This window comes from Siphateles boraxobius, unplaced genomic scaffold, assembly GCF_051911475.1.
Source record: "Siphateles boraxobius isolate OS27281-9 unplaced genomic scaffold, OSU_SipBor_1 48, whole genome shotgun sequence".
Lineage (NCBI taxonomy): Eukaryota > Metazoa > Chordata > Actinopteri > Cypriniformes > Leuciscidae > Siphateles > Siphateles boraxobius.
This window is the reverse complement of record NW_027509119.1, coordinates 4,717,523-4,730,783: the sequence shown is the minus strand read 5'-3', so window position 1 is coordinate 4,730,783 and position 13,261 is coordinate 4,717,523. Positions and strand designations below refer to the sequence as shown.

Sequence of the window (13,261 nt, the reverse complement as noted above, 5' to 3'; positions counted from 1 at the left end):
GTAAGAACATCCCTTTTCAGACAGCTTTAGCTTCCTCTTGTGTCGACAGTTACTTCTGCTGGATGTGATTCGACCTTCGTGGAGGTAGCCAGTTTTCCCTGCTACCGTGGCTTTCGATACACCACCAAGAGTTACAATCCTGGTCTCAGATGAGCCAGCGAGACGTGCACCATCAATTTATATTATTTTAAACTTTGATATGTCTCCCATTATGCTGTGTGGCTTCTAGTATGTCATGTATACAGCTCTTCAAGGAAGCAACTTTGTGTGTTTCTGAGAACTGTAAAGCCTTAATGGTAAATGGTACCAGTTTAATGATCTTTTTGTGGTGGGACTTGGGAGGTACTTCCAGACCAGTGAAAATGAGAATCTGAGACGGCCCACTCAGGCGGAGGGCTTCTTTAGCAGTCCAGCCTTCACTCATTTACACAGATACACTGCATCTTTCTGTATACACGCTACATTTTCAGCGAGTTGAGGAAGTTTTAAACAGAAGGGGAGGACGAAAGAGACAGAGACAGACACATTGTTGGGACAATGCAACCTGCAGGTACACATATATCTAAAACACTTTATGCATGTGTTTTGCATCAAATAATTGTAAGCTGAATCTAAAAATGTATGCATGTCATTGCAATAGAAACAAAACACTGCACTAACTGGCATTTATTTTTCACAAGCATTATCATAAGCAAGATATTTCACAAACATGTTGTCGTTTAAACTAACAATAGATTTGCAGTAGAAAATGTACTTGGACACTTGTCAAACTTGTCAAACTAGTCTATATTTAATGTGAGGAACCTGTAGATACTCTGATAGGAACTTGAGGGTAATTGTCTTCATTGACTAAAAATGTCCTTGGATTTGGTTTGCCTGAAATGTAATAGCAAATATGATTCAGAACAAATGCTGTTATGATTTTATGCGGTAATCATCGTTTTCATTATGTGCACATGAATAACCAAGAAAAGTTGCATTTGCCAGTATGAAACTCTGAATTGTCAACAACACTCGATCTTAACAGTGACACCTGATGTGAGCCAATGTCAGATATGGTGGGCATGAAACTCTACAGTAGATGGATATGAATGATTAGTTCAACTATCAGTGTATAATTCAGTAACATTAATGTGTATAGTCAGCTAATGTCAACATAATAACTCACTCTTTGTGGTTTGCTTTATGCAAATCAGTGTTTTTTGTGTGTTTTTTTGGTACTATATCATATAAGCTGTGCAAAAGTGACCCATTTTAATCAGTTTTATCTACTGATAAAAAAAACTGGTTCTGGCTACTTTCTGTATTTTGTTTCCAACTTGCCTAATTAAAAGTAGGAGGTTACCAATGGCCGGTTGCATAAACTGCTTAGACTACTTAAGTTAGTCATCTCTTTTCTTTTTTCTTTTTTCAAGACTGGTCCTAATTTTACAGTAAGTTACATAAAAAGGCAGATCGGTCTAATTTGAGACTTAAGTCACAGTCTTAACATAGTGGCTAATTTTCTGCAACTGGCCCCTATAAAAAGGCAGTATTATATTTCCAAGAAAAAGTCTAGCATCATCCGTTCGCAGAGAGACTTTGCGTGATATTTTGTTATCTAGTGCAGTGACATGCTACAACAGAGGCCACAGAAAAAGTCACACGAATGTTTTAACTATATGGAGCAGACAAAAAGAGAGACTGAAAGAGAGAGTGTGTAATAGAGATAAGAGAGGGGACTACTGTTTTTAGAGGTTACATTATAAACTGATGTGTTAAAATCATCTACTAGTAGTTAAAAAGAGCTATGAATTGCATTCTGTTAGGTCAAACTAATATTTAGTTAGTCAACTTCACACTGAGGGCAACAATTAGCATAAAATCTTGTAACACAAGAGGAAGCACATTTTTCCCACATGCACTGTCTGAAGTCGTCTGAAACCAAGCCACAACACAATAGAGTATAGTGGCTAGCAAAGACCAGACACACAAGAGGTAGTACACACTAAACCCCTTTGCTTAGCTGCAGGCAGTTTAGGTGTATTGAATGACTCTTGAATGTGAGGTTAGGTCTTTTGAAAGACAAAGAAATCACATATTATTAAAGGTCTCTGGCATATCTGTTAATATAGCCTCATCAGAAAGCCAGCATATCACTGTATTACATACTGGAACGTGTTATCTATAACTGAAGTGTGCAGTGCTCCAGTGTGCAGCGTTGCGTGGCAGTTATGGAAGAGTCAATGGAGGGAAACCCTAGAGAATCAATGTAATGTGACATCGCTCTCAGAAAAGCCTGAGGCGTTTTGGTGGCTTGATTGCTATTAAAGGTGAACATCTTGCCAACTGTAAGACAATGGGGAGGATCAATAAAAGGAAAAAGGATTTAACAATGTGTTCTGTAATCAAAGCAAACCACATACTTACCTCAAGATATGAACTTTAGTGTGCACTTGTGAAGATCAACCCATATGGTATGATGTTGCCTACAGTCTATTTTAGTTTATTTTTAATAAAATGAGACACCCATTTATTGGTCAAACCTACATCTGAGGGGAGAAGAACTCAAGGAAAGTTGAGTCACATGACCCAGGGGTCCATTTTGTGTCCTGTTTCAGCACATGTGCATGCAGGTCACATCACATGCTCCATATTTTCCTCAGTGAAAGGTTTTTCACTAATTTGCGAATGCGAATCACCCACAAAAAAAAATGAGTCCCCTTCACTGGTAAGTAAAGAAGTATTGTCAAGAACTTTATCATCAAATGTTTTAGAGGACATAACAAAAAACTGTGTTGCCACAAGGCAACATTATAATGAAAATGCATAAGGCCATACCAGGCATAAGTTGGAATACAAATATTATATTATGTTATAGTTGTAAAGAAAAGAGTTAGAATTATCTAAATATATTAGCATTTTTGCATGATTTTGTAATGCACTTATAAGAATAGTAATTCACATACTATATCTGCACATGTTATGATCTGCACATTTCATAGCAGCTAAGAAAGGTATAAAACACAACTGTTGATGAGGTGAGGATGAGGTGTCATACTGTGATGAGGAAGGTGAGGTCTGAATAGTGAATCCTGTAGGGAGAGATTGTAGATGGAGATGAGGATGAATGAATGAATATGATAACGATGATATGATGGTTTGGTAATGTTGCCTGAGAGCAACAGCTGAATATGAAATGTTATTTTTTTATTAAATATGAAATTTGTAATACGTTTAAAACTGGATAAATGTGTTTGTTCAAGGTTATGGTTACAGAAATGTATGTTTTCAATAAATATATTTCATTTTTTTACGTGAAAATGTCAAATGTTTCAATTTGTCCATTGTGGTACAATGTTGCTTTGATGCAACAAACATTAAAAAAATTAAATAAATTAAAAATGTATCAAAATGTTTATTGATATTGTTATAGTGTCCAATTTTAAGCATGCAGGAAAAAACACCACACCAAAAAAAATCCTCATTGATATCATAGTTTGTACCATAGATGGTTAATAAATTAGGGGTAGAAGGAAGAAATCGTTCACGAAAATTAGAGATTTCTATTCCTAAAGCAGGAATAGAGGTTACAAGTGACATTCAAAGATAGATAGATAGATAGATAGATAGATAGATAGATAGATAGATAGATAGATAGATAGATAGATAGATAGATAGATAGATAGATAGATAGATAGATAGATAGATAGATAGATAGATAGATAGATAGATAGATAGACAGACAGACAGACAGACAGACAGACAGACAGACAGACAGACAGACAGACAGACAGACAGACAGACAGACAGACAGACAGACAGATAGATAGATAGATAGATAGATAGATAGATAGATAGATAGATAGATAGATAGATAGATAATTATTTTGTAATTACTGGATAGAGATTTTGTTATACTACTACAAAAAGCAATTGGTAACACAATGTTTCATATATTAACATGAGAAAAGTACATTAGTTATCAATCTACCAATGAAAAATAATTCCAAAGCATTTACTAACGTTACAAATGGGACCTTGTTGTGCTAAGAATGCGTCCCAATCCCAACTTCCGTCCGAGACCTGTAGTTAATGTGATAAACTTCACCTGCATATCTTCGTAACACGTAGCCATTACTCGAGTCGATGTTCAAACAGTGTGTGCGTGTTTACTTCAGATAAAGCATTGATTTAGCCATTAATTCAATAATAATTTATTCATGTAAATATAACTATTAGTCAGTCTCCTTCCTGCCCACATTCCTGAACAGGTTTAATAGTGAGGGAACACCTATGAATACGTCATAGCAGTGCCGTGCACGCGCTGTCCACATATCGCGCATATACGTTGCGTTACTCCGAGTTAGTAGGCTACGAAAGGTATAGTGGGTTACTTTAATTGTTAAGACTTCGCTCTTTGTAAGGCGTGAGGCGGAAAGATGTGTTCATGTTCTTGAGTGGTTAAGAGATAAAGTGCTTGAGCAGGTGAGCAGGAGTCAAGAGCTGAAGCGCTGGAGTGAGTTCCTCTCTGAGCACAAGTAAGATTTGACATTTTCATTCTTCTCAGGTTCTAAAGTTGCCGGTTCCAGCGTTTAATCAAAGCTGACTTTTAAACGTTAAGACATTAGGCTGCTCTCTTTCGGGAAGTATGGACTAGCCTTTTAATGATTCGACTGCCGATTCATTAGTGTGTGTTTGTGTGTGTGTGTGTGTGTGTGTGCGCGCGCGCTCTCAGCTGATCTCTGTAAAGTTTAATTAGTCACCCGTACGACAGTTGACATACAGCCAGGTGGTAATTGTCTTGAAATAATCTCAAAATGATACCGCACATGGTGGTTATGTGGCTATATAGTAAACTTTTAACATCGCACTATATTCAATAAGAATTGAATCGGACCAATCCTTGGAAAATAAATGTCCATGGGATCCGAAAAAAATATCACTAGTTCCTAGGCTACTTAAAAGACATAGCCTACGCTAATAATAATAATAAAAAAAACATTGATTATTAACCATTTGATTCATTTAACAAAATTGATATAAAAAAATAACAAAAATAGTATTCAATACAAGCATATGATAATTTCTATCATGACAACTCTCGGTAGATTTTTAACATGGTAATGGATATGGCAAAGTTAATGTAGCCTATTTGGTCTTGGCGGAATAGATGTCGTGCCGCTGCAGAGCTATGGAATGCCAAAGCTGACATAATAATAAATAAATATACTTAAAGAAATGTAAAATAAATACATATATAAATATAGGCCTACAAAGAAATGTTAAAAATAAATGAGTATTTATATTTTTATTTCCTTATGTGTGTATAATTGTATAATTGATTGTAATTGTGTGTATGATGAATAATATTTTTTCCACATTTATTTATTTATGCATTTTATTTCCACTTTATTTTCACATTTATTTATGCGTATATGTATTTGTCTACATTTTTTATATCTACATTTCTTCCTCTGTATGCTAATGAGGGGGGCGTGTTTTACCTCAGACATAGCAATCGAGCTCAGAGTGCAGTGCTGCACAGCGACACCTGTGGTGTGACCAAACGAAACACAAGAGGTTTTTGGATGTGCCTTTGCAAGAAGTCGCACAGGGAATGAATGACTTAGAGATGGGCAATACATCCACAGTCTTATACCATGGTTTAAGTCATTTAATATCACCTTAACGTATATGGTTACCATCTTTATTCTGGACATGGAACAAACTGTTCCAAATCCGGTCAGGATTTCTAAAATGTTTTGGCACACATGAAAAGAAACCGCATCTTACACAGATCAGGTAACAGACACATTGACATGGAAGTGTGTGAAAATGTCCACTTTTAATCACATTTAATGTAAATGCGCTGGGTGGGTTGATGGCTTGCGTTTGTTGTCGATGAGACTCGCATCCGCTCAGAACGCGAAACCAGCACACATTTCACTGAAGTATATATTGATCAATTCGTTTGAAATGCGACCGCAAGTTTACTTTCGCGTCTCCTAATTTTCCATGCATAACATGTCAAATCAAGTGCTTGAAAATAACGCATATTTCATAGATGCTGCTCTTAGATGCTGATTAATCACGAGTAGGGCTGCACGATTAATCGCTATTTACATGTAATCGCACTTAAAACGATTTGGCTTATCGCGATTTTGAAATCGCAACGGCTGCGATTATTTTTAATGTTCAGCTTGTCATTGATGTACGGCTCTGTAAACGATGCTCACTCTGAAAGCAATGTCAGTTTGAGTCACTTATAACGTGCATTTGAAAAAGCAACACGAGTCAAACATCTTTCCAAACATGAGAAGCATTTATGAACATCTGTCATGCTTTTACTCCAAACTCACTTCATAACGACAGTTGAGCATCCTTCTGTGAGAGTCGTGTGTTTATTAGTCCTGTTTAATCAATCAAAGCATTTAAATTTTCTGTTTATTCAGCTACAGCGATTGGGATTTCCTGGAATGATGTGTGTTATCGTACTTCTGCGGCGGGGCATATTTGGTGTGTGTGTGTGTGTGTGTGTGAGCGCCCTGGCGTTCAGATGGACTTGTATAATGATGTAATTGATACAATATTTATTTGAAGTGCCAAGTTACTTAACACAAAACTGCCAGTACAACTTGAAATATATTATTATTCAAATATTATTAAGCGAGATTGATTTTTGATCAACTATCCACATGATTTTTGTCAAAGAGCCAGTTGTGGCTCGCAAGCCATAGGTTCCCGACTGCTGGCTAAAGTGGGAAGTGTAAGTTGAGTTGCACTTGACTTAGTGCTGAAACGTGGCTCTTAAAGATCAAATAGTTTAAGCAACTTGTTTAGTTCCTGAATCAATCAGTGTTTTGGACAGATCAGTTCAATGAATGATTCAATGACTCACTCAGGACATATTTCGTTCTTGATGAATGATTGTTGGTTCAATGGCTCACTCATAAAGACAGTGTCTGCATCCGAAATCACCATGTTTTTTTTATTTTTTATAATTGCCGGTGTTTTGTATGCATTTGGCCAATCAACACATACACTTAGGCCCCGTCCACACTACTGCGTTTTCGTTTAAAAACGGAGAATTAAAACGAAAACGATCTCCGTCCACACCAGCGTTTTAGCTGCGTATTAGAATTGATCTCCGTCCACATTAAAACGACTGAAAACTCGGATCACGTGACCATTCTCCAACACTGTGCATGCGCGTGCCGGTGTAAACAGGAAACGGATGGACTATTCCTCAGATTTGATGAGGAAGCAAGTAACGTTAGCTACCTCTGCAAAGATTAGAAAATGTCGAAGACCAGAGATTTCTTTTCATGGACCGCCGCTGCACACGGGAATTGTCATCGATCGCTCGAATAATAGTTTGCCTCCGGCGCATGTAGGCAGTTATAGCATTGTAAAATGCAGAATTTGCTTGCACAACAGCTGCTAACAAAGACATCAAAGTCAGTAACGCTTGTAATTCGTTATCCATGTTGCACTCACTAACATCAGCTACGTAGTCCAGGATGTTTTTGTTTGTTTTCTTCCGGTGACGGGACATGTGATGGGTGGCTGACGAATCAGGGAAGGATACGTCATGGGTGATGACACCCAATCATAGAGCCGAGCGTGACCTTCTACGTCATCGTTTCTAAACTCCTCCGTTTTGTCCCGTCTACACTAAAACGCCCTCCGGAGATTCAAAACGAAAAACGGAGCTGCAGCGTTTCTAAACTTCTCCGTTTTGGGTCTTCGTTTTTCCCGTTTTAGTGTGGACGGGAGGTGCAAACGTAGCAAAAGGTCTCCGTTTTTAAACGAAAACGCAGTAGTGTGGATGGGGCCTTATTCCACTGGTAGTGCTGGTTTAGACACTCTGAAGTATGAGCTAATTTAGTTCCCCCAAAAGGAGTTCCTAGAACTAAATTCGTTTCTAGTTATTCGGTGCGAACACGCACCAATAAATACTTGCACCAATAGTTCAATAATAAAGAACTATGAAAAGGTTCCTCCGGTCCGGTACTGTTTTTTAGCGGTCGTGAAGTAATTACTTACCTACTCAAGAAGTGCGACCACCCAGTTGTTGCCACCTACTGGTGTGTCGATGTAACAACGGCGTGGTACAAATGTTAGTCTACACTCTTGAAACTCCTCTCGTCCAATCAGATTTAGGCCTACTCTACGACAGCCATTTCGAAATCATGTATTTAAAAAACTGTAGGTAATCAACAATAATAGTTTGTATTTTGTAACATTACACCCTGAATGGTGGCTAATCCAAGATAGAGACTGTTGTCATTTATAGAAGAACTCAGGTTTTAGCCCTTAGCCTATATAAAACAGCTAGTATTCATTCTAATTAGAATGTTTTTAACAAAACATAATTTTTGTATTTTCATGTTTTTTTCTGCGTTTTACAAATGTTTTATCCTTAAAAACTGTCAAACACTCTGAAAATTCACTAAGTGGAGTAAAAGGTGTGTATAGTCCCGTTTCACATTTATAGCCGATATGCATGCGTCCAGGTAAAACATAAACAAGCTGTTGTGAGTTCGACACAAAATGTACCAGAGCAGAATGAGCTAAGCCCGCATTCAACTGGTGTTGCTTCAGGAACTGCCCAAAAGCGCATCTGATAAGAGGAACGCGTGTGTCTGTAGTGATGTAGATGTGTGTGTGTGTGGTTAGTGCGTGAGATAAAACGCATTCGTACGGATCCAGTGCTCTGCTTGAGACTTCATGTAAATACTCTAGAAACGATCGCGAAAGGAAGCCTCTCTCTCTCACACACATACACACACACACGCGCGCGCGCCGCGTACACGACACACAACTTCAACTATATCCACCTGGAAACTAGATACAACGCACATTTGCACCAATGAAGGGTGAAGACGATGTAAATACTGCGGTGAAAGATGAGGAGGCTGATGGCTCGGGTGAGTTTCTCATGCTTAGTGTTATTATTATTATAACAACGAATATTAAATATCGACAGATAATAAACCGCCGTAACTAACCAGAATCCAATTGTCAGTCAACATTCATTTCTAACGCATGGTTATAATGGCCAGATTGCTTTGCAAGACAGTTTATAACATCCAGGTATGTTATAAATAATGCATTTGAGCAATAAACTGTTGACTGATGTTATTCATTTTTAAATAAGTCTACTATTTAAATCAGATAAGCAGGCTTGTGTTATTAGCTACATGAGAATCAGTGTTCTGTGTGTTTAGTCACGCATTGTGCGCGGCACACACAAAAATACACACACACACATAGAGTGCATGAGGAAAATCCATCTCAGCATCATCTTCACAGAGAGAGAGAGAGAGAGAGAGAGAGAGAGAGAGAGAGAGAGAGAGAGAGAGAGAGAGAGAGAGAGAGAGAGAGAGAGAGAGAGAGATGCTGTTCTGAGGGGGCGGTGCATGTCAACCTGAGCTGGTAGAGGGGATTTTCCCATTTGGGGAAAAGGAAGGCATTTCTTTTCAAAGAGAATTTTAGTACGGAGCTTATATTGTAAAATGATATATCTTTTCCATATTTCTCTGAAAACGAGTTCAGCTGCAGAGAATCAAAGTGAGACTAGATTCATGATTGATTGGGCTTGAAATTGCCATGAGACAATCAAATGTATCACTCATTAAATGGGTGTCATTCTGAAAAATGTTTTCATTTTCTGACATCATTAAAGTGGATGTGATCAAGCTTCATCATTTATACATTGGCAAATGAGTATGATCCTTTTAAACATAAAGAATATGAAACGTGATGATGGGTTGGGGTTATTCATTTAAGGAAGTTAAGGAAGGACAATTTTTTAAGCGTTTCGGATGAATTGTGATGATTAATAAGAATACTATTATGAGCAAGCAACCACAATATCATACATCAGTTACAGTAGCTGTACAGTAGCTCAAATATGGTGTTACACTTTTAAAATAATCATTTTTCCTTACAGAATAAAACTGGTTATATGGTTGGCGGAATAATTCTGTAAAAATAATGTCTGGTGAATTAGCGTGACGTTGCTGCTAAATCGCTTTTGTACGTTTAATAAATACTGACATCCACCGTAATAACGCTGATGATAAAGAGGAAAACACTATATACAATATACACAATATACAGAAGGTCATGCAGACTGACACAAATACAAAACACCTTCATTGTAACAAACACTAAAATAATGCAATCAACATTCATTTCACAACATAAGATGTTACATAATACCCTAATGCACATAACTGATTACAAACAACTAAGAAACAATTATTAAATTTAAAAACCATGAAATGTGATGTGCCATACAGAGAATTCTAGGCATGTCAGATTAAGGCTTGAAGATGATTTGTTAATTTACTTCCAAAAATGGTGCAATTAACAGTATTTTACTGTAAAATTACATGAACCGTAAGGTAATAAAAAATTTGTTTTGACCCCATATGCCTTATGTGCCGGAGAAACAAGCGCGCTGTCATCTTTACAATGGTGTGCCTGAACTTCTATTTTTGCAGTAGCTCTGTATATTTCTATGGCATCGCTATCGAAGAGTAATTCGCTGGTGGATTTACTTATTGTACAGTTAAGGAAAGTTATCATGAGTTATCATTGTAAGGTTTGAAGCAGAAGTCATGATGAATGCCAGTAGATTTTAAAACGAGCGGTTCATTCATAAATCCGTAAGATCTTACTGTCATGCTGTGGAATAACAAACTGGAAGACTGAAAAGGGGCGGGGCTACATGAGGTCTATTGTAAAGGAACGTACTGGTAGCTAATTAAAACGTCACATTTTTACAGTTAAAATTACAATATATATATATTATTTTTTTTACAGAGTAGCCTTTGTGTTCACCTTCTAATAGCAGTTGCTTTTACATGGTTTCTACTTGGAACATGCTGGTTAGTTTGGGTTATTAGCTTGCCTGCATTGATCTAGTTGATGGATCAGATTACCAGCTAACTTAAACCACCTTTGACCAATAACAAACTAGCTATCATGTTCAACTTGACCACCTTACACTAATATGACATAGATTTCCCAGCTGGAACATGCGTAGATCTAATTCAACAATCACTTAAAAAAAAAAGAAAATTGCTAGTAAATATTGTATAATGATATGAAAATTATATAATATTATGACATTATTATTTATTTTCACATTTAATATGCTATTTTATTATTAGGAGTATTTGTATTAATACCCCTAGATAAGATGCTGTATTAAAACCCCTAGTTTCCATATGTCTGTCAAAAATATTTGTCTTGTTATTTATTGTGATCACATTCAAATTTAATTTGAGTACAAAAGAAAAAAGGCAAGCTGACATTATTGCAGAGACAATCCCCTTGGAGCAATCTGAGGTCACACACACACACACACACACACACACACACACACACACACACGCTCTTGTATCCCACAATGACCTACATATGCATTCTAGGGAGGAAAATTTAGCCATGCTTTCTATAGGATATTACTTTTTGAGATTTTATGTTTCCCCATAGAATAACACGGTTGTTTACCACTCCATTTTTTAAGAACATGATATGATCTATTAGGTTTTAGTCAAGGTCTTAAGATGGAATATTTGATGTGTACATTAATCTTAAATGAAAGGTATTTGCTTTCAGCTGCTCTGTAATTGGGTTGCGAATGTTTATTGTTATCTGCAGTGATTTACATTAATTTAGAAAAATATGTTGACCCCTCCTGCCCTCTCTTTTAATGTGTGATCTATAAAAAGCGATGTCATGAGTCTTTTAGACGATTTTGAAAAATTGTAGAACAAAGAAATTATGATGTGAAAAGAATAAGACATATTTAAGATTCTGCACAATTTATTGGTCACTAATCAAATTTAGAATACTGATCATGTGACCACATATTTATGATTTCATTGCACTTTCCCCCGGTTTCACAGACAAAGCTTAAGATAGTCCCAGTCTAAAATGCATGTTTGAGTTGTTTTAAGATAGCATTGATCTATCTTAGTATCTTAGTAAATATATGAGTGCCATTATTTTGTCTAAGTATGCACACCAGTAATGTTTTTTTTCTAAGACATGTTTATAAAAGCTACTTAAATGTCCTAATTGAACTAAGGCCTAATCCTGGCTTAATCTAAGCCTCATCTGTGAAACTGGGCCTTTTATGTTTTTTGCGAACTGAAACTCATGGCCCCCATTCCTTCGTTTAGCATTTCCTGAGATTTAATTCATTTTGCATTCAAACTTGCTTTCAAAGCGCAAATCAAACTAAACTTCACAGCAGATGATTATTTGAAATCCTGTATGACACAAATAGTTGTCGAGATTAATTTAGCATTTAGCAATAATGTTTGCATTGATGAATTGATGTTTTCTGTTGTACAGGTGAGAAACTCTTGGGTTTCAACAGCACAGAGGAGCAGGCGTCGGGGCCGGGAGGACAGGACAGCATGTGGCGAAATGAGAGATATGAATCTGTCCCGTTGGATGTGAAGGGGATTGATGAAGACAACTCTAAAGGCACGAGGGATTCTCTACACCCCCAGACTGTCTCTGCTGTAAGTCTGCTGGACACATTTCACTTCAGGAATAAAGACATATTACCAGTTCCATTTTAAACACTCATGTTTTCTTGTGCTTCTGGTACAGAGTAATTTGCAAGGCAAACTTTGGGCAAATAACAATATTTGAATGCTTCAGTTTACTCTTTTGCAGTGATGTCTCTTGAAACGGTGACGTATGAAATTAAAGCGAGGGAGGTTAAATTACACAGTCACATTTGCAATTTTAATTTTTTTCTTTTTTTTTTTTAGCTCTAATTCATAAAAAAACCTGTTTCACGAAAAGCTAAAGCTTGCCAAACACGTCTCCCTTCCTTTCCGTGCTCCAGATGGTGTGATAAAATTTAAGCACTGACAATTTTAAGTCCTCTGCGGGTGTGCAAAACTATTTTGCATGCTGAAGGCGTATTTGATTTATTTATTTTTTTGCAAATTTACAGGACATATAGGTCACTTTGAAATACCCTCTGCTAATCCTGAATGAGTTTATACAAATTTATTCAACCATGTGTTCGGTGCTTGTTTATAGACATTTGACACTATTTGAGTTTGGTGTGTTACACGTCCTCATTAGGATGTAACCACATATTCAAGATTGTGACCACAAATAACTTAAAAGTACACTTTGTTGCGTTTGGGCCTCCAGCAGTTAAAAAACAAAACTGCATGCATTTTGTGGAAGAACATTGTTTTGGTTGTGCTTCATCTCCGGGTGAGACTGTTCATAA

General features: G+C 36.9%; 1 protein-coding gene across 3 annotated transcripts in view; it reads left to right on the top strand.

The window, feature by feature from the left end:
• The first annotated feature begins 411 nt into the window (after positions 1 to 411).
• Positions 412 to 13,261, top strand: part of ano1a (anoctamin 1, calcium activated chloride channel a) — a 60,739-nt gene continuing 47,889 nt past the window's right edge. The window contains exons 1-3 of one of the 3 annotated variants that reach the window (XM_077201717.1): positions 4,399 to 4,520; positions 8,834 to 8,912; positions 12,358 to 12,530. In XM_077201717.1, the coding sequence (XP_077057832.1) occupies positions 8,855 to 8,912; positions 12,358 to 12,530 (231 nt within the window). In that variant the 5' untranslated portion in view covers positions 4,399 to 4,520; positions 8,834 to 8,854. Of the gene's footprint in view, positions 551 to 4,241; positions 4,521 to 8,833; positions 8,913 to 12,357; positions 12,531 to 13,261 lie in introns of those variants that run through there. The other 2 variants (XM_077201718.1, XM_077201719.1) reach the window with 2 other exon arrangements.